The sequence below is a fragment of the Sorex araneus genome, chromosome 2 (genome assembly GCF_027595985.1).
Source record: "Sorex araneus isolate mSorAra2 chromosome 2, mSorAra2.pri, whole genome shotgun sequence".
NCBI lineage: Eukaryota > Metazoa > Chordata > Mammalia > Eulipotyphla > Soricidae > Sorex > Sorex araneus.
In genome coordinates this window covers 22,158,132-22,186,094 of record NC_073303.1, presented here as the reverse complement: position 1 = coordinate 22,186,094, position 27,963 = coordinate 22,158,132, and the positions used below count along the sequence as shown (strand labels likewise).

The window sequence follows — 27,963 nt, the reverse complement described above, 5'->3', positions numbered from 1 at the left end:
GTGGGAGGGGGGAGGGAGGGAGGGAGGGAGGGAGGGAGAGAGAGAGAAGAGGGAGAGAGGGAGAGCGGGAGCGGGGAGGGAGGGAGGGAGGGAGGGAGGGAGGGAGGGAGGGAGGGAGGGAGGGAGGGAGCCAGCACACACACACTCCGTTGGGGAATGCGCAGGCCTGGCTGGAAGGCAGGTAGAAATGAATCAGAACAATGACTTGAGTCCACGGAGGTGCGAATAGAAAGCTCTGGGTGGGGAGTTCAGCGTCTCTCTCAGAGGAGCGCTCCCCAGAGGACGCCTCAGGAGTGAGAAGGGAGGCGGTGAGGAGCCGGGATGGGGAGCGGAGGGGTTCCCGCCCGGCTCAGTGACCACCATCTGCAGAACAGCCACGGCCGCCTGAGAGCGGGAGACGCCAGTCCCTGATACAGCGAAGGGTTCATGACTAGACCTGAAACCGTCACTGCGGGGCTGGGTCCGGGCCACAGCAGAGACCAGAGCAGACATGGCGGGGGGCTTCTGGCTGCTCGCCCTTAGTTTATGTCCATATTTACATAAAATAAATAATCTGCATTCAATCAAAATCAGGGTTCGAATCTGAATGGCGGAGAGAGGGGGAAGGCAACCATCTGGCATTGCTTAAGGCCCAAGCAGGGATTTCTTCCAATGGCCGCGTCACTATATCCAGAGGCGGTAGAATCCCAGCGCGACTGTCAGGCACGTAAATACAGACCCTGGAAGAAAAATGCAATGGAGAGCAGCATTAGGGCTACTAATCACTGTCACTGTCATCGTCACTGTCATCCCGTTGTTCATCGATGTGCTCGAGCGGGCACCAGTAACGTCTCCATGGTCAGACTTGTTGTTACTGTTTTTGGCATATCGAATACACCACCGGGAGCTTGCCAGGCTCTGCCGTGTGGGCGGGATACTCTCGGTAGCTTGCCGGGCCCTCCGAGAGGGACGGAGGAATCGAACCTGGGTTGGCCACGTGCAAGGCAAACGCCCTACCCGCTGTGCTATCGCTCCAGTCCTAGGGCTACTAATACTTGAAAAAAAGTTTACCAAGAAAACACTCTTGGGACCAGAGAAATAGTATAGTGGGTGGGTATATTTGCCTAGTATACTTGCCTTACATGGAGCCCACCTGGGTTCGATCCCCCAAGCGTTGCCAGGAGTAATTCCTAAGCGAGCACAGAGCCAGAAGTAACCTCTGAGTACCACTGGGTGTGGCCCCCAAACAAAAAAACAAACCAGAACCCAAACAAACAAAAAACACACACATGCATCTATCCCCCCTCCAAAAAAAGTCTTCAGGGATGTTCTATGGAAGAGTTGCCATATTCCACAAAACACTAGCCTATTAAACAGAAATCCACCCTATGCCTCGAAACCATTATCTTCGCAATATAAATGTACCCACATTGTATGACTGAAACCCAATGATGAACAGCTTTGTAACGGTCTATCTCATGAATATCCAATTAAAAAATTTCTTTAAAAAGTAATGTGGAATTCATACCCAATTCAATCAGCTTAACCAATGGCTGAAACAATAGCAGTACTCCTACATTTAAAATTATGTCTACATATACATAATTTTATGTTTATATTATATATAATTTATATATAATATAAATATTATATAATATATAATATATTATATACAACATATATGAATAAAATATATATTATATTTATATATATAAATGTATAAAAAAATTCAAGAGAACTTGTTTCAGTCAAAGTTTAGGTTCAGTCACATAAACCTACATATATATACATATATACAGGGAAATACCCTTTAACCTTGTGAGTAAAATGTCACGTTTAAGTACTACAGTAACTTTAAATTACTCATTAATTCAATCTTTCAAATTTGAAGTAAAACTATGGCTACATAGTTTTAAATATTAAGAATCAATCCCTCCTTCAGCTCAAAATCTGCAAAAGCAAAATAACTCCTTATACCAATCTCGGCAGGATGATCAAAACCTTTCATTGTCTCTGTAAAACATTGTCCTGAATTTCATGCCAAAAAAATCCAGGGCCCGGAGTGGTAGTCCAGTGGTGTGGGTGCTTGCCTTGCACGCAGCTGATCTGAGTTTGATCCCACTGACCCGGGTTCGATACCTGGCACCCCATAAGGTCCCCGGAGCCCGCCAGGAGTGAGTCTTGAGTGCAGAGCCGGGAATAAGCCCTGAGCACCGCCAGCTCAGGTCCAAGAATAAACAAAGAACAAAAGCCACTCAACGGCAGTTCCATTCTATCAAATGGCAGCATCTTATCAAATCCCACCAATTGTAAAGCACATCATTTGACCCACTAAAGAAAAAAAAGCCAATTATAATATAGTAGACCGATATCTTGGAAATTTAAAACTTCTGTTTCATTTCAGAGGCTGTTCAATTGTAAAAAAAGTACAGCAACGGTGAACTGAAATACCGGCCTTTGACTTATTTTATAAATTATATTCCATTTATTTATTTATTTATTTATTTATTTATTTATTTGCTTTTGGGGTCACCCGGTGATGCTCAGGGGTTACTCCTGGCTCTGCACTCAGGAATTACTCCTGGCAGTGCTCGGGGGACCATATGAGATGCTGGGAACCGAACCCGGGTTGGCCGCGTGCAAGGCAATGTCCTACCTGCTCTGCTATCGATACAGCCTTCCATTTATTTATTTATTTATTTATTTATTAAGCTTCCTTTAATCCCCGTGATACAAAACAACTCACCGGCGAGATATTTAATGTTATCCAGCTTGTGTGATTCCAGCATGGTTTTAAGGCCAGCAACTTCCGTGTCGATCTTCCTGTCGGTCTGGGTGACGGCCCGGTCTTGCTGTGCATGCTGGTGAGATCAACAGATTCCCAGCATCAGTGCTGTCCCCTCTGTCCCCTCTGCGGTCAGCCCAAGTGTCCCTTTCCAACCCGGGGCTAACTAGAGGAGGCCGCGGCTTCAGTCTCATGCTGGGAGCACACAGACCCTCAGACCTCTCCGCCTGCTTCCTTCCGCCCGAAGGTAAATACCATCCGCCCTGTTCTGGCCTGTTCAGGACATTGAATGTGCTCCCGCGCTCCAGTCCCCCCTGTGAAGCCACGCTGTCTCAGTGGCAATAAAATATCTGATCCTTCCAAATCCCTCTTAGTGGAAGGATCGCACGAGACCCTTTTGGAAAAATGACCAGAGGATGGAGAAACGCCAGGGGGTGAAGGCACTTGCCTTGTGCGTGGCTCACCCTGGTTCAACCCTCAGCACTACACCTGGTCCCTTGAGTACCCCCAGCAGGGGTGGCCCCAAACCCAAACCCTTCCACACACACACACACACACACAAAAGAACAAACCAAAGGACAAATACTGTGGGGGGGGCGGGGGGAATCCCATGAGGTCACAGGTCACAGGATGCAGAAGCACAGTAGCTGGGGGTGTTGGTGGGCATGGCGGGGGGTGGGGGGGTGAAGTTTCAGTTTTGCAAGATGATAAAAAATGCTTCTGGGCTGGAGCAATAGCACAGCGGGGAGGGCGTTTGCCTTGCACGCGGCCGACCCGGGTTCGATTCCCAGCATCCCATATGGTCCCCTGAGCACCGCCAGGAGTAATTCCTGAGGGCAGAGCCAGGAGTAACCCCTGAGCATTGCCGGGTGTGGCCCAAAAAGAAAAAAAAAAACCTTCTGAGGCCAGATGGGGATAATGGCTGCACAAATGTGTGAGTGTACTTTGCCTTAACTAGGGAAAAAAAAAATTCCTGTGACACCAAGTCCCGGTGTCCCCTGCATGGGGACACACTGCAAAGCGCAGGGGAGATCCTGAGTCAGAGGACTGAGGCGCGTCAGTCCCGTTTCTTACCAGGGCCACCATTTCCGTCCTCATTTCCAGTAGCTTCCTCTCATTCAACGAATACTGCAACAAACAGACACCATAGGTCAGCCTCCGCTATTCCTTCTTCTCTATACGTACTTCCAAACTTCAACTCCTGGTAGTTAACGTTAGAAATCACCGAGTAAGCCGCCTGCTGCGTCCCTCTTTTAAATATTCTAGTTTCTCCTGGTCCCAAAATCTGGATTCCCCTTCTGTCATCTTCTCTCTCTGCTGTGCCTGTCCCTTTACATTTCATCATGACAGCGCTAGGTATTACGTCCTCCCACTTAATACACTTGTAATAAAATCAATCAATATAAAGTAATAGTTATAAATTAGCAACTGTGGGGCCAGAGAGATATTTCAAACAGTCACGTGTATATTTATTTATTTTTATTTCGTTTTTTTATTATTTTTTATTTTTTTAAATTTTTTTTCCGATATACCTCCCCCCTTCCCCCCACCTCCCCAGCCCCCCACCCCGCATGTGTAACTGGTAAATTTCACTTTACTTTCACTTTACTTTGATTACATTCAATATTTAAACAAAAAAATTCACTATTATTGATTTGGAGTTTCTCCCCCCTAAAGTCGATCTGCTGAAAAGAAAGCATTTGGTAATTTGTTTTCCATTGCTGAGAATGAAGAGATATGAAGTCAGGAGGCCGCACTAGCAGCAGCATAGTTTTGGATTTCTGTATTTTAGTATCTAGTAATTAAGTCCAGAGAAATGTCTGCCAGGAATCGCAACATTGTAAGCTTGTACCTCTCAGCTACTTTATATTCCACATATGAGTGCAATCTTTCTATGTCTGTCTCTTTCTTTCTGACTCGTTTCACTCAGCCTGATACTTTCCATGTTGATCCACTTATATGCAAATTTCATGACTTCATGTTTTCTGACAGCTAAGTCACGTGTACATTTATTTTTTTGTAGCAGGAGGTCAAAGGTTTGATCCCTGGAGCACTGTTGGAAGCCACTGCTGAGCACTTATCTGGGAGTATCCCCTGAGCACTGATATGAGAGCATCTTCTGAGCACCATCTGGGAGTAGCCCCTGAGCACCGAGAGTCCTGGGATGTGGCTCTGTGGCAGGATTGAGGCTGGATGGCCCCCAGCACTGTCCACATGCAGAGTCAGATGCTGGCGGCACCCCGTGTGTGAGCCCTGGCATAACCCCACCATACAGCGTCCCCCCCCAGACACCCCCACAGTGACAGCAGTAACGAAGGGACAGGAGAGAGGAAAAAGCCAGGAGACAGGGACTCCACTGGGGCCTGGGGACCAGTGAGGGGGAGGCCAGCCACGCTGCAAAAGGACACACAAATGTGAGACTGGATTAACTTCAGTGGCTGTCCCATCAGAGTTACAAATACAACTGGTCACGACTTCGGGTAAGACACGATTATTACCATACGGAAATCCCGGTATAAAATAAAATGTAATGTCATATCCTTTATATTCCAGAGTTGAAAATGTGTATGTGTAAATGAGAAGAGGCATTTAAAAAATATTGTATTAAATGGTTTTAATTTCCTTTTTTCTTTCTTTTTTTTTTTTTTTTGCATTTTTGGGTCACACCTGACAATGCTCAGGGGATACTCCTGGCTCTGTACTCAGGAATCACTCCTGGCAGTTCTGGGGGACCATATGGGATACCAGGGATCGAACCCAGGTCAGCCACGTGCAAGACTAACACCCTAGCCACTGTACTATTGCTCTGGCCCCTTAATTTTCTTTTTCACATAGGCCGAAATCACATACTAATCACTAATTGGCTCTTCCTGCTTTACTCTCTGATCATTCTATTTGCTGGAATAAGCCACATAAAGAAAATGTGTTAAGTGCCAAAGGGTTGGGGTTAGGAAGGAAACTGGGGGTCAGAGAGGAGAGAAGTTCACACTGTGGTGGTGGAACCCTAAATGCGTGAAACAGCTGCATCAGGAACAGTTTGTAAATCACGGTGTTTTTAATAAAAAAAAAAAAAAAAAAAAACAACAACTGGTCACCATGTGGGGCTGAGACTAAAGATGAGCTCTAACTGGGGGAGGAGTGGGAAGCGAGCTCAGAGGAAGGGGCACGGGTCTCTGGGTTTGATCCTGGGAGTCGAGGGACCCCCAGGCCCCCCCTAAGCACTACCAGGCATAAACCAAGAAACGCAGGATAATAAATATATAAACAGAGAAATAATTTCTCCACTAAATTAACACTGTAATATAGAGAAAAACTGCTTTTGGAAATATCTGAGACTTTCTAGGTAGGGAATGTTCTCCTGGGACTGGCAAGGATGGGCAATATCAAACAGCACTGCTAAAATAATGAAATAAGCCCCATAGCCCTGGGAAAGGTTTCTGACGAGGAGGGTGCTATGCATCGGGTGGCCACCAGAGGGCGGGTGGCACCAGGTTTTCTGTGCGCCCCAAACAAAGGAAACCTCCAGACTTCTGGACAGATTTTTTTAAATAATTAAAAAAAAAGGGGGTTTCTGGGGCTGGAGTGATAGCACAGCGGGTAGGGCGTTTGCCTTGCACGCGGCCAACCCGGGTTCGAATCCCAGCATCCCATATGGTCCCCTGAGCACCGCCAGGGGTAATTCCTGAGTGCAGAGCCAGGAGTAACCCCTGTGCATCGCCAGGTGTGACCCAAAAAGAAAAAAAAAAAAAAGGGGGTTTCAAAGGGGCTAGAGAGATAGCACAGCGGGTAGGAGGCTTGCCTTGCTTGCCTTGCCTGTGCATTGCCAGGTGTGACCCAAAAAGAAAAAAAATATGAGATTCCATCTCTCCAGTGTAGTTTAGCAGGCTTCCCTGCTTCTGAAATTGGCTGTATCACCAGTTATTGTATTTTTTAAAATTTTTATTTAATTTTTCTTGGCTCTTTGGGTCACACCCAGCGATGCCTCGGGGCTTACTCCTGGATCTGCACTCAGGAATTACTCCAGGTGGATTTTGGGGAACCATATGGGATGTTGGGGATCAAACCCCAGTTGGCTGTGTGCAAGGCAAGCGGCTTACCCGCTGAGCTAGTTTTTTAATTGAATTATAACCAAGGAGACTGAGAGGGTCAAAGAACTCATCTTCACCAATACATGCTACAATAGACCCAAGCTGCAGAATGATACTCTAGTTTGAATGTCAGAGTCATCCCAGTTAGGATTACCGGTAACTTCTCATCGAGGTGAGTGACTCATTTCAAAATCACTGGCTCTGGGGCCAGAGAGATCATGCAACAGGTAAGGTGCTTGCCTTGCATCTGGCTGGCCCTGGTTCAATCCCCAGCACTGCAGATGGGCCCCTAGCACCGCCAGGAATGATCCCTGAGCACAGAGCCGGCAGAAAGCCCTGAGCACTGCCAGGTGTGGCCCCCAAACCAAAGCAAAAATGCAAAGCAAAGCAACCACGGATTCCCAGGTGAGCTACAAGCTTCTTCCTAAACCAAGTGGATCCAGAATTTTTGCATAAGGATCAAGGTAATGAAGAGTTTTTCCTACATGAGAGTTACAGGCTAAAGATAATTAAATATTTCAGTGACACTAGGAAATGTCATCTTGAGGGTTTTTTTGTTTTGTTTTGTTTTGTTTTTAGCTTTTTGGGTCACACCTGGAGATGCACAGGGGTTACTCCTGGCTCTGCACTCAGGAATTACCCCTAGTGGTGCTCAGGGGACCATATGGGATGCTGGGAATCGAACCCGGCTCGGCCACGTGCAAGGCAAACGCCCTACCCGCTGTGCTATCGCTCCAGCCTGGGAAATGTAATCTTGGTGGTTGACATTTCCAGGGGTGCTGGGGGTTGGTGCTGGCAAACTTGGGGCCTCACCTGTGCTAGGTATGTGCTCTGCATTGACGTTATCTCTGTGGCCCCCTGTGACAAGGACTAAGATCTACTCTCTTCGCCACTTTCCCCAGGATCCTACGGTAATAATTCTAGCCACCATGTTGTTCATTCCACCCCTATGAATTACATTCTCATAACTAGAAGTTATTTTTGTTTGTTTGTTTTAATTTTCAGCCTTTTGGGCCACACCCAGCTATGCTCAGGGGTTACTCCTGGCTCTGCACTCGGATATTACTCCTGGTGGTGCTTGAGGGACCATAGGAGATGCTGGGGATTGAACCCGGGTCCACTACGTGCAAGGCAAGTGCCCTACTCACTGGACTATTGCTCTGGCCCAGTTCGTACCTTGATATAATCTCCTCATCCATTTTACCATCCTCCCAGGACCAGTTTTCAGTTCTCTGGAAACCACCCGTCTGTGCTCAACATTAGCTAATTTTATTTTGCACAGGAAGTTGGGGGCGGGGGGCGGGGCTACGGTCTCAGCCAATAGGGCTGTTGGTCCAGCATCTTCCCTCATCGCCGTTACAGCAGTGAGGCCCCAAGCTCAGGAGCCCGGGGGTTGCTTTTTATGGATTCCACACACCGGTGTGATCACACGGTGCGTGCCTTTCTCTGGCTTATTTAGCTCAGCATAGTGCTCTCGGGATTCCTGCCAGTTGTGACAAAAGGCTGCGTTCCCATCACTGTCTGCCGTCAGGTGACGCTCCACTCTACATCCCACACGTCCTATGGGCTGAGCTGCCCGCCCGTGAAGTTCGACCCATTTGCCTTCTTGTTTGGGGCTTATTTGATTTTGATGATATTAGCTCAGCGGCTTTTTTTATGCTGAGCGTGATGAGAGCTAGGGGAGAGGAGACCTCTTTCGCGACGCAGACCGGGATGGACATGCAAGGAAGGGGGGTGCCAAACAGAGTCATCGCCTCCTCATTCTTCACAATCAGCTGCTTTATATTTTTTGCAGTGCCAGGGATCAAACTCAGGCCTCATGTTCTTGGCCACTGAGGCATATCCCATGCCCTCACCATGTGCCTTTAACCAAAATATGCTGCAGGGATAAATGAAGGGCAGGCAAATATTTAACTCTATCTGGCTCCGAATTCCAGAGTTACAACGAGCTTTGGTGTATAATCAAGATGCCTGCATTACCTCTTTTCTAGTCTTAAAATATTTTTCAGCCATCAAGATGACATTTCCAAGTGTCACTGAAATATTTAATTATCATTTGCCACTGGCTTTCATGTAGAAAAAAACTCTTCATTACCTTGATCCTGAGGGGTTGTGTATTTAGCAAATTCTGGATTCACTTATTTAGGAAGATACCTGTAGCTAAATGGGAAGTCAGCGGGTGTTTTTGTTGGCTTGCCTTTTGTTTGGGGTTGGGGAGTCACACTTAGCGGTTGCTCGGGGCATTCTGCCAGCTCTGTGCTTGGGGACCACTCCTGGCTGTGCTGGGGGGCCAATCTGCAGTGCCGGGAATTGAACTGCATCCAGCCAGGTGTAAGGAAACTTAACTGTGGCAATCATTTTGCAATATAAACAAAGATCATATCATTATACCGCATGCTTAACCCTTCTTTTAGCTGCCAATTGGAGTGCAACAAGATACATTAGAAATAACATGAAAGTACATTAGAAATAACACAAACTCTGGGAAGTAACTGCATCTCTATGCATTTCCTCTGACAAAGCCAGAGCAGCAGAGTCGTATTTCTGGTTCTCTTGGGTCTAATGCATAATAGGACAAGTTGTTTAAGCATAAGCACAGATCTATTTATCCTTCAGCTTAATTATCTACAACCTACATGCTGTGACCTCTTTTTTCAGTAATATATGTACCGTGCTATTTCTAATGGAAAATTTCCATTGAACAGACTTAAAGAATCATTTCAAATTTGCATTTCAAAGCAAGAAGGGATTTTTAAAAATTTGAACTTCAACGTAGAATCCAATATGACTAACTTAATATTATTCGAGATAACCAACTTTGTGTTGGTAAAATCAGGACTTTGGGTAGTTTAAATCAACAATATGGATCAGAACTGGGTTTCTTTATTGATGGCTCAGTGACACATAATTTAGTGTCTTTAAGTAAAAAATATTCCAACATGATAGGATCAGGATTTTAAATTTTTTTTTTTTTTTTTTTTTTTTTTTTTTTTTTTGCTTTTTGGGTCACACCTGGCGATGCACAGGGGTTACTCCTGGCTATGCACTCAGGAATCACCCCTGGCCGTGCTCAGGGGACCATATGGGATGCTGGGATTTGAACCCGGGTCGGCCGCGTGCAAGGCAAATGCCCTACCCGCTGTGCTATCTCTCCAGCCCCAGGATTTTAAATTTTAATGTTACTCTTGAAGGTATCAGAATTCAAGCCCTCATCCAGAATAGAATTTAAAAGAAGACACACGAATACCGGCGAACAGGCAAATGCTAGCAAGACGAGTGAACCGTATGTAAACGTGGACCATATCAAGCATCCCCCTCTCCCCCAAAATGAAATCACATTCTCTTTTATGTAAAAAGGAACATACCAATTCTTTCACTCTGCTCTTTTCTAGATTGAAGTCTAGTTTGGTATCTGTTCGGACTTTGATCACTTCATCCTAGCAGGAGGGCAAACAACAAAGGAAAGAAATTGCGAGATAAGAAACCAAGTGCACGGAGAACCCAGTCTGGGGTTTGCTTTCCCTCTTTCTACCTCAGGGGGCAGACAAGGTCAAGGGCAGGGGCAGGAGCTGGCAGAGAAATGGAGCCAGGGCTTGATGTGCCAGAGGACACGTGGAACTGATCCAGCCTCCGGACTACCAGCGAGGGATGTACCTGCTGTAGGTGAATTCATTCTAAACGGGGTGACTGTTGCGCCCCACCTCAAGATGTTCAGTATCATCTGCTTGTGGAATTTATTAAGAATGTTCCAATGGACAATGTTGGAAAGCAAAATGGGGTCCAAAACGTTAATCAATTTTGGATTAAATAAAGCCTCATCTTGATTCTTACAAAAGACCTTTTTCTTCTTTAATACCAATGTCTTTTCCATTTAAAAAAATAATAATTAAACAATAGGACCGGCAAGTATTTTAAAATCGCATGTCATAATCTTAAGAGAGCTGCTTCAATGAGAATCTAAGGGTTCCACAAGGCTGCTTTAGGAAATTTTAATTGAAAGATGACTTAATTCTTCTAAGAACACAATTTTCTTACAGAGTTTGGCGATTGGCATCAGTAAATTATTCCTTGGCTGAGTTATTAGCTAAATCAGATGTACATTTGAGACATTAATTAGATATGTATATGTAACATAGTCAATATGTTTAGGAGCATATAAAGCTTAGATGATTACATACAAGCAGCACACATGTGGGCAGAGGAAGGTCTCACCATTACTTGTTGTCTTAACTGATGTAGCTCCAGTTTCATTTTCTAAAAGACACAGAAAGAAGCAAGAGGATATAGTTAGGATGATGGAAGACAAACAAAAAACTTGGCAATAAATAACTTTTAAAACATGCACTTATGCGTAAGTTCTTGCTTCCTTCCACACCCCTTGGGCTACACTCAGAACACAACATGGGCTGACTCATCTCAGTAGCAGAAAAACTGAATTTGTCACGCCAAAATAGTCCTATCGTCAAATATGTACCTTCCTACTCTACCTACACATCTTAAAGGTTATATAAAATAAGTAACACAGTTTTGGAGCTTGGTTTTGATTTTGGTGCTCCTGCCTTACTCCGGGCTCTGTGCTCAGGGATCACTCTTGGTGGGGTCCAGGAACCCCATTGTAGTTCCAGGCCAAGTGATCTAATAATCCAGGTTGGCTGCATGTAAGCCAAGCTCCTTACCTGTTGTACTGTACTATTTCTTCGGCCCAAACAGGACTGCTATTAGGATACACAACTTCCTTTGGGGACCAAGTTTCCCTTAGTACCTCCTTCAATTTGACTTTGAACTAATTCTGCCCTCAAAGCACCTTGACGTCAAGGACAACGTTGAAAGTTTGAGCTTTAACCCTTTTCTAGCAACTCTGCTCTAAGTTCATTACTGGGCTAAGATCGTCAGGGAATTGATGGACTTCCTGATGGACATTAACTTGAACTGCAAGAGAAGAAAGACACCGGAGCACTTAGATGTTAATCCCATAGGACACCCTTAAGAACTCAGGCTGGAGAGCATGTCCAGGAGCTATGATAAGACAAGCCTTGCAAACCTGGGACCCAGGCTTCACAGAATCACAGTCCCTCCGAGCACTGCCAGGCGTGACTCCTGAACCCAGAACCAAGAGTAGCCTCTTAGCGCTTCTGGGTATGGCGCCAAATCCCTCCTTCTCTCCCCCATACCAAAAAAAAAAAAAAAAAAAACAGAAAGAAAAAGAAAAAAGAAAAAAAGAAAAAAAAACTAATGGATACTTTATAAAGCAGCATTTATGCATTAAAAACAAGAAAATGATCACTGTCACTGTCATCTCGATTTGTTTGAGCGGGCACCAGTAACGTCTCTCATTGTGAGACTTATTGTTACTGTTTTTGGCATATTCAGTACGCCATGGGTAGCTTGCCAGGCTCTGCCGTGCAGGCGAGATACTCTTGGTAGCTTGCTGGGCTCTCCGAGAGGGGCGGAGGAATCGAACAGGGGTCGGCTGTGTGAAAGGTGAACGCCCTACCGCTGTGCTATTGCTCCAGCCCAAGAAAATGATAGACAAATATAATAATGTAACGGCAAAATAATGTAACCCCTTTATTTAATACAAGAGTCAATTAAAAAAGAACGATTTAATACCCAGAAGGAAAGAGAGAGTAAAAGGGAATTTGCCTGCCACACACAGAGGCGGGGGTGGGGGTGGTGGGAGGGATACTGCGACCATTGGTGGTGGAGAATGGGCACTGGTGGAGGGATGGGTACTCGATCATTGTATGACTGAAACGTAATCACGGAAATTTGTGAATCTGTAACTGTATCTCATGATGATTCATTAAGAAATTCTTTTTTTAAAAGAATGATTTATGGTTGCAAAACAAACTCCAATTTCATCAGAAGTTCGAGAACAAAAGCTTGTTAGAGTCGAATCAATCCAGTATTAAGTTTCTCTGGGGGTCGGGGGGAGTGGTGGTGAGGAGCTGGGGTAGGGGTGGGGTGAGGGGGAAGCTGGAAATCCTTGGCTCCTGATGGGTGGGTGGTGCTGACTGAGTAACAACTTGACAACTATTCTGGCTTGTGTGGTGCTGGGAACAGAGTAACAGACTGAGAGGGATTTTTTTTTTTTTTTTGCTTTTTGGATCACATCCGGTGATGCACAGGGGTCACTCCTGGCTCTACACTCAGGAATTACCCCTGGCGGTGCTCAGGGGACCATACAGGATGCTGGGAATCGAACCCGGGTTGGCCTCGTGCAAGGCAAACGCCCTGAGTGCTATCGCTCCAGCCCCTGAGAGGGATTCCTGCGCCCTTCTCAACATGTGGAGCCCAAGGTCTTAACAAGACACATTTCCTAAGTGTGAGCGGCTCTGTAGAGCTTTACCTCATTTTCTGCTCGGAGGGCTGAAAATTCACTCTTCTCCAGAATAATCATATCCTTCTTCACGTTGGAGATCTGAGACATGATTTGCTGAAGAGTGATCTCCTAGGGACGGAAACACAAAGCGTCCAACCTCCTCGGGTCTCGAAAGCCCCTCCCACCATCTACCTTCTCCACTGCCCCTCCGCCTCTGGCGACCTGACTGAGACCGGGAAGGTGGACAGGAGCGCGTAGCGCACTCGCCTGGGATTCCAAAGCGAGAAAAAGGGAAGAAGGGAAACACTGGCTCAGCTTCCTAATGACCTGCACCAGCTCAGTGTGTATATCTGAGCCCACGACCCCGGCTCTGGCACGTTCCCGTAATGAATAAATACCCCTTTTATCTCTCCCTCCCTCCCTCCCTCCCTCCCTCCCTCCCTCCCTCCCTCCCTCCCTCCCTCCCTCCCTCCCTCCCTCCCTCCCTCCTTCCTTCCTTCCTTCCTTCCTTCCTTCCTTCCTTCCTTCCTTCCTTCCTTCCTTTCTTCCTTCCTTCCTTCCCTCCCCCCTCCCTCCCTTCCTTCCTTCCCTCCTCCCTCCCTCCCTCCCTCCCTCCCTTCCTTCCTTCCTTCCTTCCTTCCTTCCTTCCTTCCTTCCTTCCTTCCTTCCTTCCTTCCTTTTTTCCCTTCCTTCCTTCCCTGCCTCCCTCTCTCCCTCCCTCTCTTCCTCCCCCCTTCCCTCCCTCCTTCCTTCTTTCTGCCTTTTGGATCATACCCAGCGATGCTCAGGGGTTCCTCCTGGCTCTGCACTTGGGAATTACTCCTGGTGGTGCTCAGGGGACCATATAGGATTCAAGGAATCGAACCCGAGTCACCTGTGTGCAAGGCAAATGTCCTACCTGCTGTACTATGCCTCCGGCCCTAAACACCTTTATTTTTATGCCAACACCACCGTCTACTCTCCACTATGGTTCAAGTGACAGCATGCTCTTCAACAATATATACTCTAAAAGTGTATCTCTCAGGTCACGTTCCACCTCCGAGTCGGAAAGCACCCAGCACAGTTACCTGCTGCATCTTAGTGACCATGTCCTTGTAGACGATATCCAGGTTGGTGTCCAGGATCTTGACCAAGGCTGATACAATGACTTCTGCTTGTTGAGTAGTAAACCCTGAAAACACAAGAGATCATCAGACTCGGGAGACTTGCCTGAGGTTGAAGAAAAACCTTCTTGATTGGAAGGGGAAAACCTGCAAATGCAAACATTCAGAAGAATGTCTGAATTCAGAAGCCGGTGGAAAAAGTACTGAGGGGCCTAAGGCATGGCTACTGGTGCCTGTCACTCTGGTCATTCCCAGAGGTCACGTCCTTCAGGATGCTTAAGGATGGGGGTGCCTGCAATGCATCGAAGGCCAAGTGCAATGGGGGAAAAAAAAAACAGATCAAAACTTACCAGCAGTATTGCTCTTGTGATTTTAACAGAGTCTAGGTGATTTTTGTCATTTTCTGTGGTTTCAATATTCTACAATGGATGTAACTTCCTTAATTTTAAAATGTAGTTAAAAACTAATTTATTTCAGTGGGAAATCTCAATTCCTTATACCTCTCACAAACCAGCCAAATCATTAACTATGTAAACGGGAATTCAGTGGTTAATTTAATGCTAGAAGATAAATCGATTCTTTCATTTTCCCCCTACTATTTCCTTTAGTCATCAGTGGAAAGGACCCAAAGGGAAAAAATACTGATACTCAATTAATGTTCTTAATAACTTTAGGTAGCAACATATTATGTTGGAAATTCTAAAAAAATGCTGGAAAGTAAGCCTCTAGAAACAAAAGAAGTATTATTCAATACTTCTATTAAATACTTTTATCCATAAGAACTGAAAAAGAATGTTGACGCTTGTAATTAATGATCCATTTGCTTGAAAGAAGTTGGAACTGATAGAATTTGAGTGTGATTTAACATGGGACAACAATTAAATTTTTTTTTTCTCTTTTGGGTCACACCGGCGATGCACAGGGGTTACTCCTGGCTTTGCACTCAGGAATTACTCCTGGCAATCAATGCTCGGGGGACCATATAGGATGCTGGGAATTGAACCCGGGTCGACCGTGTGCAAGGCAAATGCCCTGCCCGCTGTGCTATCACTCCAGCCCCTACAATTAAAATTTTAAAGAAAATTTTAATGCAGACAGAAACTTCCAGTGAAGTCACTTTATTCAAAGATACTTTAATTCGGTTGTTTGTTTGTTTCATTGGTTTTGGACGACACCTGGAGGTACAAGGAGACCTGGCATCTTTGGAGAACAGATGCAGGCCTCTGTGTGCACACTGGACACCCCGGTTTCTTGAGCTATCCCCTGAGCCCCCAAATCCTTCAATTATGTGTGGGTTATCCACGTCTAGAAAAAAAAAATCCCAAGGTTTACGCACCAAAATGTTAATGTTGGTTGCCTGTAGCTTGCTGAGATTCAGAAATATATATTTGTTTGGAAGCCAGAGCAATAGCAGTTTGCCTTGCATGTGCCGACCCGGATTCGATCCCCGGCATCCCATATGGTCCCCCAAGCACTGCCAGGAGTAATTCCTGAGTGCAAAGCCAGGAGTAACCCCTGTGCATCACTGGGTGTGACCCAAAAAGCAATATATATATATATATATATATATATATATTTGTTTGTTTCTAGTCTTATTTATTTATTTGCAATTTTGTAATGCATTTGAAAATAGAGTGTGGAGCTGAACATGATTTAGGTTTGGGGATTATGAAGAAAAGGAAAAGAGAGACAGAGAATTTACACTGAGGCTAAAACTAACTCCAAAGTATAGCTTAGGGATGAAGTAGATATAAAAAAAGCAGAAGTTAAGCTTCAAAACCCAAGATACCAAATACAAATGAGTTTTTTGTAGAAAAGGGAAGGGAAACAACCAGAGTTAGTGAGATTTCAGACACAAGGAGAGTGTTGCTGATCAAGAATCCTTGCTCTGAAGTCTGGGAAAGTTCGAAATAGTGGAAGTGGGAAGGTATAATGGTGGTGGGATTAGTGTTGGAATACTGAGTGTAACAACTTACTGTGAATGACTTTATATATATATCTGTATCTCTGAGAGAGACTCTCCTCTCTTGCTTGCACACCTGGCTGTCTTCCCCGGGGCCTCTCGGAGGGGATGGTCTCCAGCTTCCCTCCCCACCCCAAGCAGAGCTCCTGGCGGCCGAAGACCACCGGAACCTAGCTACAGCCATGCTGGAGGCCCCTCTCCAGACGTTCAGACAGACCTCACGCAAGGTACCAGCAGAGGAACCCAGGTGTGTGTAATCCCATCAATGGCCAACATCCAGAGAGAGAGACTTAAAAGCAAGCTTTCAGATATCTTTAGCCTACTTCTCCCTCTGGGAGAAACTGGCAATCTTCTGAGAGTTTCCTGCCCACATGGGACAGCCTTGCAAGCTTCCCATGGTGTATTCATATGCTAAATCCAGTAACAAGCTGGATCTCATTCCCCTGACCCTGAAGAGCCCTCAGTGCTACATCGTTAGGAGGGCCGAGTCGAGATGGACTTCTAAGATCTCAGGGAAAGGATGAAATGAGATGTAACTGAGCCCGCCCGAGAAATCGGTGATTAACGGGATTTCGTGATTCGTGATCTCTGTATCACTGTCATCCTGTTGCTAATCAATTCGCTCGAGCGGGTACCAGTAATGTCTCTATTGTGAGACTTGTTACTGTTTTTGGCATATCAAATACGCCACGGGTAGCTTGCCAGGCTCTGCTGTGCACGTGGGATACTCTCAGTAGCTTACCTGACTCTCCGAGAGGGGCTGAGGAATTGAACCCGGGTCGGCTGCATGCAAGGCAAACACTCTACCCGCTGTGCTATCGCTATACATATTTCTAAAAAATTAAAAAAATTTTTTTTAAAAGAATCATTGGTCTGGAAGGAACAAGAGATAAAATGGTTCCTAAAGGTGCTCCCTGGCCTGATCCTAACTCCTCACCTCAAATGCCATCACTCATCACCATGTCAGGCTGGTGGGCACCGTCAGACCCTCCACATCAGTGGGATTCACACTGCAGTGGCACAAAAACAAAATCAAGGGCCAAAATCCAGAAAAGTCACTCGGACACCCCAGAACAATTCTAGATAGCACAGCGGGTAGGGCATTTGCCTTGCATGCGGCAGACCGGGTTCGATTCCTCCACCCCTCTCAGAGAGCCCGGCAAGCTCCCCATGGCATATATGATATGCCAAAAATAGTAACAACAAGTCTCACAATGGAGATGTTACTGGTGCCCGCTCGAGAAAATTGATGAGCAACGAACAGGATGACAGTAATAGAAAAATCTATGTGGTCCTTTTTAAAAAAAAAATACTGCAAAAGACAGGGAATGAAAATAAATCTCTCAACGGGAGGAAGAATGTGGAACCATTTTGAATCCTCTAGTTTCCGAATCGCTCACACTCAATAAAATTAAAACTGTTTCCTTGATACCATCTAACCTTAGTCTATCTGCTGACACACCCCATGGTCTTAATGTCTTTGTACAAATAGTTTCTTTGAATGCAAGAACACGAAATCCACAAAAAAAAAAAAAGGAAGAGAGAGAGAGGCAATCAGGAAGGCTCCTGCTTACTGAGGTAATTTTAGATTCTCTCATCTAAATTCCAGTTTTCTCTTTGAAAGTCTGAGCTGGGAGTAGTGTAGTGTAAAAGCCTACTGCTTCAAGTCTGAGAAGAAAAAGCCATCAGCAGGATAATACAGAATGATAACAGCATTCCACCCTTTTATTTTACAAGGTGAACTCAAGAAAATTACTGCACTTAAGTCTCAAAGGGTCTTTGGCTGCAGCCCGTGCTGGAGGGGAGGAGAGAGACGCTGAGCCCCCCAGGATTCTGCAGGGGGACTGACCCCCAGCCAGCCTGACTTCACCCCTACACCTTCCAAGTCTATAGACCTTCGCTCTTTGTTCTGGCAAGGACAGAAGAGAGCTCTTCAGAAAGGGGCAGGTCCAACCAGAGAAAGTACTTGAAGAAAAAGCACAGGTATATTTTTTCAACATACCTGGGTGGAGCGATAGCACAGTGGGTAGGGCGTTTGCTTTGCATGAGGGCGACCTGGGTTCGATTCCTCCGAAGAGCTTGGCAAGCTACCAAGAGTATCCTGCCTGCATGGCAGAGCCTGGCAAGCTCTCCGTGGCACATTCTTTTTTTTTGCTTTTTGGGTCACACCTAGCAACACACAGAGGTTATTCCTGGCTCTGCGCTCAGGAATTACCCCTGGTGGTGCTCAGGAGACCATAGGGGATGTGGGAATCGAACCCGGGTTGGCTGTGTGCAAGGCAAACGCCCTACCCGATGTGCTATTGCTCCAGCCCCCGTGGCGTATTCTACATACCAAAACCAGTAACAAGTCTCACAACAGAGACATTACTGGTGCCTGCTTGGGCAGATCGATGAACAATGGGACAACAGTGCTATAGTGCATCTTTGTTCAAAGACAGAATGCACACTAATTTGAGATCCTGATTTTGAGCATATGTGTGTCTCAGTTTAGAGAACTATCACTGGAGTCTTTGTCCAGATAAGATTAAGTATGAAAACCGAACAGATCATAACGGGGTTAAGGCGCTTGCCTTGCAAGCATTTGATCCCAAGTACCACATGTGGTCACTGAGCACTGCCAAGAGTGACCCCTGAGTACAGAGCAGGAGAAAGCCCAGAACACAGCATTTATGCTCCCACAGGAAAAAACCAACTCCTTCTCCCAAACAATTAAATATCCGGATGTCATCTCTATCTATGAAGTGCATTTTTACTAAATGTCACATGATTCAGTAAGCATCATGTGTCAGAACAGTCTTTTTTTTTAAATTTTTTTTTCTTTTATTAGTTCACCATGTGTCAGAACAGTCTTTTATGTTCATCAGTTCAATGTCCACAAAGCAAAGTATGAGTCTGAACACCAAGGAAAATGAGAGAGAAGAAAAGTGCCTGCCACAGACGCAGGCCCAGAGGGAGAGGAGGGAGGAAGAGCAGGGGCATCAGTGGTGGAAACTGCACTGGTGAAGGACGGGTGTTGGAAATTATATGAAAGCCAATCATGAACACTTGTAACTGTGTATCTCGCTGTGATTCAATGAAAAGGTGTTTTTGCTTTTTTTTTTTTTAATGGGTCGGAGTGGCGGTACAGTGAGTAGGGCATTTGCCTTGCATGCAGCCAACCTGGGTTCGATCCCTGGCATCCCATATGGTCCCCTGAACACTGCCAGGAGTAATTCCTTAGTGCAGAGCCAGGAGTAACCCCTGAACATTGCCAGATGTGGCCCAACCCCCCCGCCCCCCAAAATCACAAAAAGTATTTTTAAAAAAGAAAAAAGAGTAAAGTCCAAACTATAAATAGTTGCTGCTCAGCTATTCCTAGCTGGCAGTCCTGGGGGGGGGGCTTCTCCCAGCCATTCTCAGCCAAGCAGGACCTGGTTCTGCAGTGAAGGTTCTGCAGTGACACCAGAGCCACCTAGGGGCACTTCAGGGCCACCTGGGACCACACGCTACTGTGCTTGAGTCCCCAAGGCTGCACCCACATATGCCTGGGACCACGTGGGTATCCACTGGGGTTGGGTGCACGTGAGGCCCATGTCTTAGTTCTCGAGGTACCCCCTGGTCAGCTATTTTAATTTCATAATTTTATTTTACTCTTAAAAATATTTTTGGTGGTCAGATTCAGACGAGAATGGATTTAAAAGGATAAGAGGAGAGGGAAAAGGCAGAAGGCTCCCACATTATGGTGGTGTCTCTTTAGCAGGTTCCCCTTTAATTTCATTATTTTAAAAACACACAAGGTGTGCGTTCAATCCTCGACCTTCCATATGGTCTCCTGAATCCACGTGGAGTGATCCTTGAGTGCAGAGCCAGGGATTAGCCCTGAGCACTGCTGGGTGTGGCCAAATAACAACAGGGGCTGGAGACTGTCCAGGGGGTAAGGTGTTTGCCTTGCATGTGGCCAACTCAGGTTTGACCCCCAACCACCTCATATGGTCGCCTGAGCCTGCCAGCAGTGAGCCCTGAGCACAGAGCCAGGAATAAGCCCTGAACGCTGTTGGGAGTGGCCCCAAAATCTAAATAAATAAATAAATAAATAAATAATTCTTTAAAAAAGGGGAGGGGGAGCTGGAGGATAGCAGAGTGGGTAGGGCATTTGTCTTGCATGAGGCCGACCCGGGTTCGATTCCCAGCATCTCATATATTCCCCAGGACTGATTCCTGAGTGCATGAGCCAGGAGTAAACCCTGTGCATCGCCAGGTGTGACCCAAAAAGCACACACACAAAAAAAGAAGAAAAAGAAAAGAAAACCCGAAACATACAAGATGCACAGGAAAGAACTATCATTTTTCCATATCAGGCAGTTGGCATAGAAATCATTCCTAGTCTGGTTTAGTAGTATCTACTTTTAAAAAAATTATATAACACTATACTTTCTGGAGGGATGTCATAAAAATACACTTTAGTTGGGGGGAAAAAAGAGAAAAACATGTGAGAGATGCCTCAACTGTGTGGAAAAAAAGTCAAAAAGTCCTCAAACAAACACAAAAACAAGACAGTAAAATGAGCTGGCCCGAAAGATTACCTGGAACCTTCAAAGTCAGAGAAAGGAAATGACAGGAAGGCTAAGAGTCGTCACCGTCTGGGGCTGGAGCGATAGCAGAGTGGGGAGGGTGTTTGCCTTGCATGCGGCCGACCCAGAATCGATTCCCAGCATCCCATATGGTCCCCCGAGCAGCCACAGGAGTAATTCCTGAGTGCAGAGCCAGGAGTAACCCCTGTGCATTGCTAGGTGTGACCCTCACCCCCCCCATAAAAAGAGTCACCTCAGTCCTTGTGTAAGGCACTGGGGGGCCAGGGCGTGATTACCATTATCTTCCAGCACACACACTAAAGCGTGGGTGTCAAAGTAGAATTTTCTGTTCCCGGAAGAGGTGAAGTCTCTGTTTTTGCGCTCCAGCTGCAGACACCCGGTGGAGAGGCTTAGACCTGGAATGGGAAGGACAGAAGAGGTTCAGGACAGGGTCTGGCTCTACGTGGAAGTAACTCAGCACCATGCGAAACCCCAGGCACGCTGGCGGCCACGCCTGCTTCCATGACAGCTGTGCCGAGGGCTGATTCACCCGCAACACACCAATTTCAAGGGAGCCAGGGTCTTGCTCTGAGTACATTCAGAGTTGTGACATCTTCCCCCCAACCCAGGAATTTTATTTTACTTTATTCCTTTGCTTTTGGGGACACACCCAGGCAATGCTCAGGGGTTCTCCTGGCTCTGCACTCAAGAATTTCTCCTGGCGGTGCTTGGGGAACCATGTGGGATGCCAGGGATTGAACCCGGGTTGGTCACATGCAAGGCAAATGCCCTACCGGCTGTACTATTGCTCTGGCCCCCAAACCATGATTTGTAGAGCATTTGTATCCCCCTAAAAAAAAATTCTGTCTCCTTTAGCTACCATCCCTTAACATTCCTGCTCCCCCACTTCTGGTAACCCCTGGTCTATTTTCTATTTCTGGAACTGCCTCCCCTGGAGATCCCACACAAGGTCATAAAGCATGTGGCCCTGGAACAGGTGCCGTTCCTATCCCTCATCTCCTTTGTACTGTCAGAATCTGATTTTTTTTTTCCTTTCCGATACTCCCATGGCATAAACATACAATGTTGATGCTATTTATAAGCAGAACGACTCATGGACTGTTTCCACATCTTGGTTATTATGAATAATGATGCAGTCAACATCTGTGCATGTTTTGTGGGGGCATGGTTTTGAGTGTCCTGGACATATAATGAGCATGTAACAACTGCATCATGTCAGAATTCTGTTATCTTGAAGGAGACTCTGCCAGTGTTTTATACAGTGGTTGCATTATTTTACATTTCCCAATCACAGTGAATGAGGGCTCCAATTTCTCCCCAGTCTTGACAACATATCTGCTATTTTCTGAATTATTATTATTATAACCATCCCAGTGGGCATAATGCGATGTCTAACTGGGTCTAGAATTGGATTTCTCTTATGGCTAAAAGGTTCTGAGTATCTTTCCATGTACTGACTGGTGATGCCATTTTGTAATTTTATTCATCATCGTCATCATCGTCATCATCATCATCGTCCCACTTATTTTCTTGAGTGGTCTCAGTAACATTTCCATTTGTCCTAGCTCTGAGATTTTAGATTTTAGAGAGAGAGGCCTCTGTAATTTTATTATAAAGAATGTTTAAACATAACTTCTTACTACCACAAATCACATTTGGATTGTGAAGGGGCAAAACTAGACGGGGCAAAATGAAATTAAAATTCTGTAAACACTTTGCACCCAGAAGTCCTGCATTGCACTGTTGGGAGCACCTCGGCCTCCTGAGCAACTTCTCTAGAGCACCCCTGAGCATCCTAAAATGTGGCTCAAAGCCCCCTGCTCCCCACACGCTTTCCCCACCAAGAAAGAGCACACAAAAACCCCTTTCATTTAATTTGCTTTTTGGGTCACACCAGCAGGCAGTGGTAATTTCCATTTAAATGTAATAATATCTATTGCCAAGGTCTCCACTCCAGATGCAAGAAGTGTCCTGACACTTTTTGTCTGTCTGACTGTGTGGCAGCCCGGCCCAAATGGGGGCACTGGGGACAGAACCCAGGATTGGACAAGGCTTGTGAGCAGCAAGCGCTTGTTCTGTTCCCAAGAAAAATCTAAGATACAAGTGTTTTTTTTTTTTTTAAAAAGACAGAAAATTATTCCCGATTCCTGCCTTATTGCACTTATAAAAGCTAAAAAGTCGAATCTATATGCAAGTAGCCAAAGATTCTTCATCTGGTCCTACTAAAAATTTAAAAACTTATCTAGTAAGCATGGGTAAAAGTCTTACTATAGATTTGTCCAGACTTTCTATGAGGTAGGTGTTGTAGAAGAGAGAACTACTCCATCCACCCGGAGTTCAAAGGTTTGCTCAGTCTCTGAAGAGACCAGAACAGTCAGCTCCTACTGGTCACAGTTCCCCAGGGGTCTCTGGGAAGTTCAAGTAAGCAGAATCACACAAGGATGGGCCCTGGTGGGTCTGATAGCCTCGGGCTGTGCTTTCCAGCTCCTTGCCCTGGAAAAAGCAGGCAGCTGGGCTCTGGTCAGCGTGAGAATCCAAGTGACCCTAGCAATGCACACACTGCAGGCTGTCAAAATAGAAAATGCAGCCACTGGGGCCAGAGCGGGGAGGGCATTTGCCTTGCATGTGGCTGACCTGGGTTCGATCTCTGACATCCCATATCGTTCCTGAGCACGGCCAGGAGTGATTTCTGAGAGCAGAGCCAGGAGTAACCCCTGAGCACTGCTGGGTGTGATCCAAAAAGCCAAAAGAAAGAAAAAGGAAAAGAAAATGCAGGCATTCCTTTATGCACCTCCGTGTTTGTTTAATGGCATAACCGCAGCCCTTGGAGTCAAACGGCCATTTGCCAAGAGTCCAAGGGCCAGGGCCAGGGATACAATGTGAGTCCAAATTTCACCCATATTGATCCAGCCAGCAAAACTATTCTGGTTTTGAATAGACAAAAGAAAAAAAAACAAAACTATTCTGGTTTTGATACTTTCATACCCATGACACTTGATCCATCCTTAAGCTTTATTTACTTCCTTTGCTTAACCTGTCAATTCTGAGTACCCCTTTTTAATCCCTTTTCATTTAAAGTTGACATTGAAATCTGCTAAGCACCCACTCTGCTTAGGTCAGGCCCGGTATTATGGCATTACCTTACACTGCAAGATTCTCTGCAATTTCCACTGGGGGTCAAGGGACAGCTTTTATTGCTCCCTTATCAGTGAGCTAAGGGGAGAGATAGCAGGGACTTACTGCTTGATTTCCTTTATAGCATCTGCTAGTCCAAGCTCTGCAAGAACTGCCAGTCTTAGTAATTTTTCTATCCTTAGCACCCAGCAGAGGGCCCATCTCGCTGCAGGACAGAAATCCATGTTTTAAAAAAACTCAGTTCTACCACCGCTGAGATCATGAGACAGTGAGAAAGTCTGAGATCAGCTTCTCCTCTTTAGCTAGCTTTCCCTTTCTGCATCACTGACTCAAATTGGATACAACCTTTCCCCGCCTTTATCTTCATTCAGTCCTCGGGCAAAATTGGCTTCAGGAGAAAAGATACAATTGTTTGCCTGACACAGAAAGCGGAGCTGGAGAACCAGCCAGCGGGGAATGAATGAGAGCATGAATGAATGAAATCATTTCTCCCTAGGCCCTCACAGGCTCCCTGGCCCCTCTTAAAACTGTCCTGGACTAGGGACCAAAGAGATAGTACAGTGGGTAGAGCACTTGCCTTCCATGCGGCCAACCCGGGTTTGATCCGGGGCATTCCATGTGGTCCTGTAGCATCGACAGGGGTAATTCCTGAGTGCAGAGCCAGAAGCAAGCCTGAGCACTGTGGAGTGTGGTCCCCCAAACCAAAAGAACACCCCCCCCCCAAAGAAACAACAAAAGACAAAATGAAGCAGACTGTGGGCCAGGGTTCTGGTGGACATCTTTGTCAAGCACTGGTTTGTGAAGAGGGTGGAATTATTATCAGCTCCCAAGTTCTTTGTTTCTAATATTCAAACAACCATTTGCACAATTTAAAATAACCACCACTACCTCCCCTTGCACACACAGAAAACACTATGCCAACTCTTATCTGGCAATTTGTTTTCTTTTCCAGTAAAGAAAAGACTGGACTATACGCCAGTGTCAAGTTGATTTCAAAGGCTGCCTTCTGAGAAGTGGAGGAAAGGGCTGGTCACCTCCCACTTGGCATCTCACTCCCGTTTTGCAGAAGATTGCAGCCAGCCAGCCTCTCTGTCAAAGGCCCAGCCTGAGCACCACCACCCTCTGGCTCTTTTTCCTTTATGTGGCATCAAAATGAGACCCAAGAACTATAAAGTGGGGCTGGAGTGATAGCACAGCAGGGAGGGCATTTGCCTTGCACGCGGCCGACCCGGGTTCGATTCCCAGTATCCCATAGGGTCCCCAAGCACCACTTGGATAATTCCTAAGTGCAGAGCCAGGAATAAGTACCCCACCCTCCCAGTATCGCATCTCTGTAACCCAAAAAGAAAAAAAAAGAGAGAACTATAAAGTCCCCTATCAGTCAGGAAACATGTAAGCAAGTGGGATCCAAACTTCTCCTTTTGGGAACCTTCTGCATATCAAAAAAAGCTATTAAAAACACACCCACAGCGGGCCCAAAGTTAGCCTTGAACTAAAAAGGAAGCCAAACACAAACTTTCTATCCTGAAGCCTAAGCAGGCCTTTTCAGGACTTTGGGCTCATAACCACCAGGCCAAAAACAGAATAAGAAACATGTTTGCTGCTGGTTAAACATTCTCCCTTCACTGTTGCTGCTGCTTCCTGCAGTTACGCTGCATCTTCACTTTCTAGGAGGTCAAGAACTATACCACAGAAGCATCCAACAGGTCTTGTCAGAAAACTGGCTAGGAAGAGCGTTCTTTCTTTGGCCGCAGCTTCTTGTGTTATGAGAGGGAAAGAGGGAGGAGGAGGAAGGGGAAGAAGGGGGAGGAAGAGGGGGAGGAGGAGGAGGAGGAGGAGGAGGAGAAGAAGAAGAAGAAGAAGAAGAAGAAGAAGAAGAAGAAGAAGAAGAAGAAGAAGAAGAAGAAGAAGAAGAAGAAGAAGAAGAAGGAAAAGGAGGAGGAGGAGGAAGAGGAAGAGGAGGAGGAAGATGAGGAGGAAGAGAACGAGGAGGGGAAGGAGGAGGAGAAGGAGGAGGGGAAGGAGGAGGAAGAGTAGGAAGAGGAGGGGAAGGAGGAGGAGGAGGCGGAGCAAAAGGCAAAGCACACTGAAAGATCCAAGCCACTTGTTACCCCTCTTTACTGCAGGCCAGGCAGCAGGCACCACTCACCTCCCACCCCCCTGCACACAGAGCTTTCACATTGACATTGGGCTGTTCCGCACCCAGGCGCCCTTCTAGCCAATGGGATTCGTGCAACCAGTCGCCCCTCCAGCCAATGGCATTCTAATATTGCAGGTGTGCCAACATTGATTTGGCCATGTGCTCAATTGCTTGCACTATCTCCCTCCCACTGATGACCAAATATGCATTTGTTTGTCTGTGTGTGTGTGTGTGTGTGTGTGTGTGACAGAGAGAGATCAAGAGAGAGAAAGAAACAAAGAGACAAAGACAGAGATAGACCCAGTACCCTTGCCCTAGCACCGAGGTGTGGCCCCTATTAATAAAGAAAGCAGTCATCTTGCCATGTTAATAAAGATTACTCGGAAAACTCACAATTTATGGGGCTGGAGAGAGAATACAGAGGGTGAGGTGGTTGCCTTGCACAAAGCTGATCTGGATCGGGTCCCAGGCACCACAAATGGTTCCTGGAGCCCTGCCAGGAGTGATCTCCGCGCAGAGCAGGAGGAATCCCTGAGAACCCCAAACACCAAAACCAAAACAAACAGAAACACCTGACAATCTATTACCCAGAAAGTTTGTAGGAGTCTGTTTCCCTACGTTACCTCAAATGTCCTCGATTGCCCTCCCTTCTAAATCAAATGGAATCAAATGACACTTCTTGGGTGAAACCTGTTTTAATGACACTCCAAACTCATAGCCCCCCCACCCGCCAACTTTCTATCCTCTTAACCCTTCCATTTCTTTTCTATCTCTGATCAATCGTGCAAATCATATTTATTTCAAACAGGCTGTGCATAATTAACGTCCTCAAACTACACCTCAATCAGTCTTGTCATTTGCCAGCTATGTAGTTAAATCTATCTGGGAGGGGGGAAGAGGTTGGTGGGCCACACCCAGCTGTGCTCAGGGCTCCTTCCTGGCTCAGTGCTCAGGGTTTACACCCGGGGATCTGGCTGCATACAAAGGCAAACTCCGTGCCTTGGTGCTCTCTCTCTTTTGCTACTTCGATCTTGCCCGAGAGTGCTCGGCCCTGGACTTGAGTTCCAGGAAGGGAAAGCTCTGTGGGCCGAGGTCCTGGGCACTGGGAGCGGGCCGGACACAGGGCAGGCGCCAGCGCCCCGCGTGCCAATGCACGCCGCGGTTTCGGTTCCCGGACGAGGAAGCACGATCGTGTGTCCCCGCCTCAACGCCCCTCTGTCGGCTCAGACTTGCACGCACCACCCTGGCACCCGGAGGGTCCCCAAACGGTGTCCCCAGCAGTCGCCCCTGTACCGAGGGCACCGGTGAAAATTTGCGCCCCAACCCGGTGGCCTTGGACACCCCCAAGAAGCACCCGGCCCGGTCTCCGCCGGCCAAAGGGAGGGCGGGGCCAGCCAGACCTTCGTACCCACGTCCCGGGAGGGGCCGGGTGACCGCGGCTGACCCTGATCATCGATCATCCCGGGGAGGCAGGGCCCTCCCCTTCGGGAGGTGCCAGTCCCGTGCGCCCCGCGCCCCGCGCCCGCCCGGCCTCACCTCTTCTGGAGCGCGCGAGCGCGGCCGTCGGGCCGTGGCACGCGTGGCACCGGCCGGCCGCCGCGGGCGCGGGGCGCAGACACTCCCAGTCCCCGAGCTGGCGGCGCGGGGCGGCGGTGGCCAGGCGCGGGGACGGCACCAGCAGGAGGAGGAGCAGCGGGGAGGCACGTGACGCGGCGCCGCGGGACGCCCGGGCCCCGGGGCGCAGCAGCCCCAGGCCGCCGGGGAAGGCGCACACGCCGCGGCAGCCGTCGGGGGGCCCGCGCACCAGCCGGCGATGGCCGCCCGGGGCCCCCCACCCTCCGCCCGCCTCCGAGCCGCGCTGCATCCCCGCGGCG

At 47.0% G+C, this 27,963-nt stretch overlaps 1 protein-coding gene across 1 annotated transcript; it reads right to left on the bottom strand.

Annotated features, from left to right (window-relative positions):
• Positions 1-103: 103 nt before the first annotated feature.
• MCUR1 (mitochondrial calcium uniporter regulator 1) lies at positions 104-27,963 on the bottom strand. The gene is made up of 9 exons (XM_055127612.1): positions 27,626-27,963; positions 21,090-21,209; positions 14,242-14,345; positions 13,202-13,303; positions 11,065-11,106; positions 10,218-10,289; positions 3,839-3,892; positions 2,726-2,840; positions 104-719 (listed from the first exon to the last, which is right to left on the bottom strand). The coding sequence occupies exons 1-9, from the start codon at positions 27,951-27,953 to the stop codon at positions 664-666; spliced, it is 993 nt and encodes a 330-aa protein (XP_054983587.1). The 5' UTR covers positions 27,954-27,963; the 3' UTR covers positions 104-663.

What these genes read in the sequence shown, in the direction of transcription:
- MCUR1 (XM_055127612.1), bottom strand. Translation starts at nt 27,953, where the DNA reads ATGCAGCGCGGCTCGGAGGCGGGCGGAGGGTGGGGGGCCCCGGGCGGC. An exon ending in CCCTCCGAGCAGAAAATGAG is followed by an intron (nt 11,107 to 13,201) that starts GTAAAGCTCTAC and finishes TGTGTCTTTTAG; the next exon opens with AAAATGAAACTGGAGCTACA. An exon ending in GGACGGAAATGGTGGCCCTG is followed by an intron (nt 2,841 to 3,838) that starts GTAAGAAACGGG and finishes TGATCTCACCAG; the next exon opens with CATGCACAGCAAGACCGGGC.